General features: G+C 35.7%; 1 protein-coding gene across 1 annotated transcript in view; it reads left to right on the top strand.

Moving 5' to 3' along the window:
• Positions 1–216: 216 nt before the first annotated feature.
• LOC126184578 (RUN domain-containing protein 1) overlaps positions 217–8,879 on the top strand; it is a 160,066-nt gene continuing 151,403 nt past the window's right edge. The window contains exons 1-2 of the mRNA XM_049927009.1: positions 217–456; positions 7,381–7,474. Of these exons, the coding sequence (XP_049782966.1) occupies positions 335–456; positions 7,381–7,474 (216 nt within the window). The 5' untranslated portion in view covers positions 217–334. The remainder of the gene's footprint in view (positions 457–7,380; positions 7,475–8,879) is intronic.

Raw genomic sequence — 8,879 nt, 5'->3', positions numbered from 1 at the left:
CCAGCGGGCTGGTTTTCAAATTATGTCATATATACGTAACATCAAGAACATGCTTTCTCCAGACTTATTTGAAGAATTGGTCACAAAAATTACCAGTCCATACACTAACATCCAATTCCGAGTTCGTTATTAAGCAACTGAAAATATTTGATTTTCTGAAACAAATGTGTGTTTGTTTACATACTGATACGTATACATATCTAGATGAAACTCTTTGCCATATGGTTTGACGTTTCTTAATGTGGTCTCTTTATGCTGGTGTTTGTTATGTTTATATTGTTTCGAAATAATCTGCGATGAAAGTTATAGATTCTTAAATTTGTGGTGACTAATAATGTGTGATGAGGGAAGTGATTGTACGGATATTTCAGAATTCAGACCTGGTGAAAGGTGGCCCCCCGTTGGTGCTAATGAACTCGATGACGAAACAGTTTCATGTGGACAGAACGATTGCAGGTGAGCGTCTGCTAGCCCTACTAAGAAATGCAAACGTTTACTCGGTTTAGTATCTTCCGTAATTCTGTAAGTAACGTAATACAGAGCCATGACGGGTGTCGCGGATTCGTAATTTCGTTATTTAATAATTCGGCAGGATGAAGTATTCTATGTATTAACACCGTGTTTTCTTAAACGGTTTTTCTTTTAAAAGGAATTTAAAAAAACGCAGCATAGGAATGACCATCGTAGATATTGCCAAGCCTCGATGTTGCTCACATTACCTTTGTAATCGCGAAAAGACTATACAGAAATGTTGAACTGCACATTGCTTCATTCAGCACTGAATGAAATTAAGCTTAATGAGAAGCTCAGACAGGCAGGTACCAGAGATGCTAAAATATCACAAGATTCTCTTAAAGGAACAGTGAAAAATAATGTTAGTATGTCACAAGATTCGCAAAAAATTACAGTCAAAAAGCAATGTTAGTATATTTAATCAGGAGATTAGAAAACAAAGTAGATGAGCAACTTATTTGTGTAGAAGTTTTAGAAACTGAGGTTGGAATATATGTACTATGCATGTCTGAACATCATATAGTCACAGGTATGGAAAGGGTAAATGTAAGTGGATATAAGCTTTCAGCACTTGTAAATAGCCACACAACATGGAGAGAGGAAGAGTTGCCATATATGTTAAAACTTCTCATAGTGTGAAAAATTTAGAAACAAAAAATTGTATAGAGCAACATATAGAAGCATGTGTATGTGTGAGTTTTAAATAAATAATAGAACTTTTATAATTGTAGCAGTGTATAGGTGGCCATTGGGAAATATTCACCATTTTGAAAAACTATATTATTTGTTGTGCTATCTGTCAGGCAGAGGGAACAAATTATTATTTGTAGGGATTTCAATGTAGATTTTCTGAAAGAGACAGTTAGAAAGCTTGATCTTGAAGTTATACTTGATTCTTTCAATATGATGTCAGTTATTGCTTTTCTTATTCGGGTGGTACTGGAAAGCAGCACACTGATGTACAATGTTTTTATAGACCTAGCTTAATTTTATCAAATAAAAACTTTCCCACTTAAGAATTGTCTGTCTGATCATGATGCACAGCTAGTTACAGTATATGACATATACAGTAATGCAAAATAGTCCTCCTAATTAGTGTGTTCAATTAATTATTTCCCGGAGAAAACAGTGAAGCATAATTGTAAGAAACCATCTAAAAAGCCTTGGCTTACTGAAGGGATGAAAATATCTAGTAAACAGAAATTGGAAATATATATTATAGCTAGAAGGAGTAATGATCCAGAAACAGTCAAACATTATAAAAATTCTGCACTGTATTAAGAAAACTTGTTAAAAAGTCCAGAACTATGTGCATTCTGTCTGAAATTAGCACCTCTGAAAACAAAATTAGAACAATTTGGAATATTGTTAAAAGGGAAACAGGGCAACCAAGAGCACAGGAAGCTTGTTTTTCTATCAAACTCAATGAAAAGTTTCTTAACAAAAGGTCAGGACTAGAAAATATTTTTAATAATCATTTTTTAAGTATTGTAGAGGAAATAGAATCCAGCTATTCATTAGAAAATGCAGGGCTGTATATGGAAGAGACAACGCTCAAGCAATTTGATAAAATTGAAATTAAAGCCACCTTTCCTACTGAAATTAGAAAATTTCATCAAAACTAAATCTCACATGGAATTGATGGCATTTCCAACAGAGCACGAAAAGCTTGTTCCTAACAGAAAACTAGGATTCTCAGTCATATGTGTAGTAGCTCACTGAAACAGGGCATTTTTCCTGATAGACTGAAATATGCTATTGTTAAACCATTGCATAAAAAAAGAGAGAGGTCTGATGCTAACAACTACCACCCAATCTCACTTCTGACAGCTTTATCCAAAATTCTTAAAGAAATAATAGATTCAACAGTAGCTTCACATATTTGTGAAAATGAGGTGCTAACAGGACATCAGTTTCGTTTTCAGAAAGGTTTTTCAGTAGAAAATTCTATATATTCTTTCACTGATAAAACATTAAATGCTCTGAGTAACTGAACATCAGGAGATTGGGATATTTTGTGATCTCTCAAAGGCTTTTGACTGTGTGAATTATGAAGTTCTTGCAGATAAGCTTAAGTATTGTGATATGAATGTGACAGTGCATAGATGTTTAATTCATAGTTCATTTGGGAAGTGTAGAATGTTGAAATTAACAGTACACATAGCCTGTAAAAATCAGGAGAGTCCTCCAGCTGGGGAGATACCAAGAATGGTGTCTCACCAGGTTCAGTCTTGGATCCCTTATTGTTCTTTAATGACATGCCACTCTACATTAATGAAGATGCAAACCTAATTCTTTTTGCAGATGATACAAGTATAGTCATCACATCCAACAAACAAGAATTAGCTGAAGAAATTATAAATAATGTCTTTCGGAAAATTATTAAGTGGTTCTCTGCGAATGGACTCTCACTAAATGTTGAGAAAACATGTTATATACAGTTATGTACAGTAAATGGTATAACACGATTGATAAACATAGACTTTGAACAGAGGTTTGTTGCTAAGGCAGAATATTAAAAATATGTGGATGTGTGCATTTATGGGAAATTGAATTGGAAGAAACACATTGATGATCTGCTAAAACTATTAGTTTCAGCTACTTACACTGTTAGAGTTATTGCAAATTTTGGTGACAAACATATCAGTAAATTAGCTTGCTCTGCCTATATCCATTCACTGTTTTCATATGGCATCATATTTTGGGGTAATTCATCATTAAGAGAAAAAGTATTCTTTGCACAAAAGTGTGTAATCAGGATAATAGCTGAAGCCCATCAAAGATCACCTTGCAGACATTTATTTAAAAAACTCAGGATATTCACAGTATCTACATAATATGTATATTCAGCTATGAAATATGTTATTAATAACCCATCCCAGTTCAAAAATAATAGCAAAGTGCACAGCTGCAACACTAGAAAAAAAGACGATCATCAATATTGTGGGTTAAATCTGACTTTGACACAGAAAGGGGTGAATGATGCTGCCACAAAAATCTTTGGTCATTTAATATTGATATCACATGTGATAGGAGCTACGCTTCAAGATTCACTGACTTAGTATAGAAATATGGTTTCAAATTGAATTTCTTTGAATCTACCGGAGACAATGGCCAATCAGCAACCTGTATTGACAATGTTCTAACTAATTATGTATATAAATTCTGCCTAGATCTAGGTATTTTAGATCATTGTGCATTGTTCATTGAGCTGCCACAGACAGACAGGAACATTTCACATATGAGAATCCATATGAGCAGGAATTTTTGCTAAAAAAACTTGCTGGTATTTGGTAAGAAGCTAAAAGAGAAAACATGGCCTTTTGATATTCTATCTCAAGTGATGAAAACTTTCAGAAATTCCTAAATAGTTTTCTTGGTGTCTTTAATGAACCATTTTCACCTAAACTGCGCAGCAATAAAATGACAAATAAATTAAAGTGGATTACTCAAGGCATAAAAATTTCCAGTGTAAGGAAAATGCAGCTGCACAGAGAACTAAAGTACAAAAAAATATTGATTTCTTTGGATATGTTAGACTCTATAAAACCATAAAACCATCTTTAAGAGATGTCAAGGCAGCAAAACAGGCTAATTTTAAATCATAAAAATAAGACAAAGGCTATGTGGTCAGTCATTAAATATGAGGTAGGCATTAAAGCCTGTAACCAAGGAATTTCAAAAATTGACATTGAAGTAAATGCTGTTATAAGTCAACTCAAATACCAGAGTACTTTAATGAATTCTTTATAAATGTAGCAATGTCTGATGTGGGTGTAATAAATTAACACAACAAAGTAAATCCCTTTGGACTAAGTGGAATCTCTGAAAACTTTACAAAATCCTCAAACGTTTCTGTGGAGGAAGTAGAAAATGCTATTCTAACACGAAGAAACAAAAAATCCGCAGGTTGGGTTGGAATGGCCTCCAAAGTTATTAAAGTAGTTCACAATAATAAATCAGTGTTTTGAAGAGGGCGGTTTCCTACAGGTACTGAAATATGCTTAAGTAAAACCACTCTTCAAGAAGGGATCATGAGAGATCACGGAAAATTATTGTGTTACCTCAATTCTCCAAATCATATCTAAAATATCTGAAAAACATGCTGTTGCCCATATCCAAAACGTCATTGCAAAATATTGTGTTATTCTAAACAATCAGTTTGGAAAAACACCATCGATGCAACGATCAGTTTCATTCAGAAGATAAGTACATCATTAGACAAGAGAAATAAGGTGGCAGGAATTCTCTGCGACATCACAAAGGCGTTTCATTCTGTAAACCAAGCATTGCTTATTTACAAACTTGAAAAGTATGGTATAAGTGGCACTGCCCTATAATGGCTTCAATCTACTTATCAAACAGAAAGCAAAGAGTCAGTATCCCTTTAAACAGCACATAATATTTTTCTGACTGGGGGAAAAAAAAAAAATATATCTCTCAGGGTGTTCCACAAGGCTCCATATCAGACCCAGTCCAATTTCTCTTCTTTGCCAATGACTTACCATTAAATATCAGTTCTCCATCAGTCCTGTTCACAGATGATACTTCTGTCTTCGTTGAAGATCAGGATTTGGAAAAAATTCCCAAATCTGTGATCAGTACTCTCAGTACCTTAGAAACTTGGTTCAGTTAATGGGTTGAGTTTAAACTTATCTAAGACTCACATGATACAATTCAAAACCAAACAGTCAAAATGTGAGCAGGTTAAGATTGTTCACAACAGCCAGGATATATAAGAAGTTGACTCAGTCAAATTCTTAGGTTTAAATGTAGATCAAAATGTTAGCTTGCAGGCACACTTTAAATACCTACCAAACAAACTGAGCAGCTTTGCGTTTGCAATGCAAATATTATCAACTGCAGCTGACATGGACACATGAAAAGAGGCGTATGAGAGCTACTTTTCTGGGGTAACTCAACAAGCGTAGTGCGGATGCAAAAAATACAGAAAAAAATCATGCGAAATATGCCCACTGCTAGTCATAAAGAACCATGTCGTACATTATTTAGAAAACTTAAAATATCAACTCTGCCACCCCTATACATATATATGATATTATTGTATTTTTGTACAGCAGATGTTAATTAGTTAAGGGAAACCATTTTGTCCATTCACATGATACTAGAAACAAAGACTTATTTTTCTCCCCATCCACTGCCTCAGACTGTAGGCCCAGGGACCTCAATTCATGGGAATGAAAATTTGTAATAAATTAAAAGGGAACAAGTTGATGCAGATGAATTTAAGTCCACTTGAAAGAAAGCTATACGAGGTACTGACACTGAACTTTTATTACTCAGTGGATGAATTCATGCAGGACAGACTAGAAATTTGAGCTGAATACAATGTGTTACATGTTCCAAGAAATATACTTATAGTGCGATTATTTAATGTCATACTATTATTAATTAGTGTAAAATCATTGTAACTGTATTAAAAAATTTTGACATGTCTCCTGTCTGCAAACCAAATGGATTGCAAATGTACGTCTTGAGATGAATAAAATACAGTTCACAATTTGCCCAATATCATTAGAAGTCTGACAGATGCCAACCAACATAAAAAAACTTTCTGAATTACCACTCCTTCTGCTCAACAGATGAATCTTAGATATGAAGTAGTAACTGAAAAATATAGTGTGTAAAATATACACACACTGAAGACCCAAAGAAACTGGTGCACCTGCCTAATATTGTGTAGGATCCCCGTGAGCACGTGGAAGTGCTGCAGCACAGTGTTGCATGGACTTGACTAATTTCTGAAGTAGTGCTGGAGGGAATTGACACCAAGAATCCTGCAGGGCTGTCCATAAATCCGTAAGAGTACCGGCGAGGGGGGGAGGGGGGGGGGGGGATCTCTTCTGAAATGAACAGCATGTTGCAAGGCATCCCAGATATGCTCAATAATGTTCATGTCTGGGGAGTTTGGTGGCAAGCAGAAGTCTTTCAACTCAGAAGAGCATTCCTGGAGCCATTCTGTAGCACTTCTGGATGTGTGGGGTGTCACATTGTCATGCTGGAATTACCATCTGCCGGAATGCACAGTGGACATAAATGGATGCAGGTGATCAGACAGGATGCTATCATACATGTGACCTGTCAGAGTCGTATCTAGACATATCAGGGGTCCCATATCACTCCAACTGCACATGCCCCACACCATTACAGAGCCTCCACCAGCTTGAACTGCTGACATTGAGTCCATGGATTCATGAGATTTTATCCACACCCGTACATGTCCATCCGCTTAATACAATTTTAAATGAGACTCTTCTGACCAGGCTACATGTTTCCAGTCATCAACAGTCCAATGACGAGCCCAGGCAAGGCGTAAAGCTTTGTGTTGTGCAGTCATCAAGGGTACACGGGTGGGCCTTCGTCTCCGAAAGCCCACATTGATGATGTTTTGTTGAATGGTTTGCACACTGACTATTGTTGATGGCCCAACATTGAAATCTACAGCAATTTATGGAAGGGTTGCACTTCTGTCATGTTGAACGAGTCTCTTCAGTCGTTGTTGGTCCCATTCTTGCATGTGTACATATTGTGTGTAATGAAAATTTATGTTGAACTGGCATGTTCCACATCATTATGAAATGTCATATGAGCATGTATACAAGCTGTACATTACCATGTTGTAGATCCAGCGTTTCATCTGTCAAACTTGCATATGGATAATTGTATACCATCAGCATTGAGTATCTCACGTATAATTCTCATACATACATTATCCGACTTGACCCAAGTGCCACGTATGCGGGTAAAATTACTTCATTATACTTATAATTTCTTCATTCGAGAATTTAAAATTTTAGCCTGTTACCTTAGTCAGTGTGAAAATTACATATTTCCTTTTGTCTTCAGGTTTACACCAGAAGAGAAAAGGTTGCGAGATCTTGAGGAGCAGCATGAGTCACTTAATAGTGCACTTATCTCTCTGACAACACATTTTGCACAAGTGAGTATCTTCAGAGATTCAGCATTCTTAGTCAGCTATTGTTGAGAAGTGACAAAATTTAGAATTGATCCTCAGTACATTGCACACTTGCTAATGCTGTTAGTATTTTTACCAAACACAGCACCAGAATAAACCCAAATCTGCTTGTGTTACATGCAAACACTCAACTTTGACAAAAGGGAACATTCCACATGGGCATCCAGCTGTTCGACAACTTCCCCATACATATAAATTCTACTGAAAACAACACTCAGTTTAGTAATTTCGTGAAGTCCTATTCATTGTCACTTTTTTACTATGTAAAAGAATACCTAGAAAAGTAATCTTGCTGGTCATGTTTAAGTGCAAAACATGAACTGCTCAGTGAAGGTAACTTAGTCAGTCTGTTGCAGTGTATTACAATACCGTAATCTACCCACAATAGAGTTTAGCAATGTTAACAAATTTTGCCTTGCATCTGTAACACATTTTTTACTGTCAGATCACATGGATTAAATAAATGAATGAAGTGTACTCCATTTCACCTTTCCCTGGGTACCTCAGTGGGATTTAACATGTGCCATAACAACTCGTAACAAAAATTTAGCAACATTTTTTCTCGCTTTTAGTTTTTAATCTTCAATGGAACTAAATCAGGGAAAGTATAGCAGTAATTAAGGTTTAACTGAAGTGTTCATTACACTGGTTTGCCAACACACAGTAAGAGAGCCACCTTTCGACTTAGCCTGAACATTGGGCTAAGCTACAGATATTTATCTCACCACATCTACGATTTTTACATTCACTTTCATTGGCTTTGCCAACACATTACCAGATTGTCCCCTTCCTGCTTAACCTATACCTCGTGCTTTACTACAGATCAGTCTCTCACTAAAACCTACATTCCAACAACTAATATAGATGCAAAGAAAATATCAGTTTTCCGTTCCCTTTCTGTGTTCAGGTGTATGACGTTAAGTGCCACTTCGGTTCAGTTGACCTGCAGAAAACTGATCTTATAAGTTTTTAAAAAATACGAATAATGATATTTACTAGAGCACTTTTTTATGTGTTATAATATCGAACCAATGTATGATATTATCCTACACTTCATATACACTGTACACTGCCAGTATAAACTCCTGTTTGTTTTTGCTATATTGCCCTGTATTATGTGGGTATGAACAGAAACTAGTTGCCATTGATCATTGTATTCACTGAGCAGCTTACTGGTGTTCCAAAATATTACTTACTTTTGGTATTTACAGAAGGGCATGTAGTAAACACTACTGTCTGCTAATATAAATTACTTTATTTTGCTACCAGTTATAATCATATGGTATAATGCTCAGTCACCTTAGGCATATGACACAGATTCATCTGTGATGTCAGAAGTTGAATGGTCATGATCAAAACTGGTAGCAAA

Source organism: Schistocerca cancellata, chromosome 4, assembly GCF_023864275.1.
Source record: "Schistocerca cancellata isolate TAMUIC-IGC-003103 chromosome 4, iqSchCanc2.1, whole genome shotgun sequence".
NCBI classification, from domain to species: Eukaryota; Metazoa; Arthropoda; class Insecta; order Orthoptera; family Acrididae; genus Schistocerca; species Schistocerca cancellata.
Note: the sequence above shows the minus strand (reverse complement) of the source record. Positions and strands in the feature narration are given on the sequence as shown.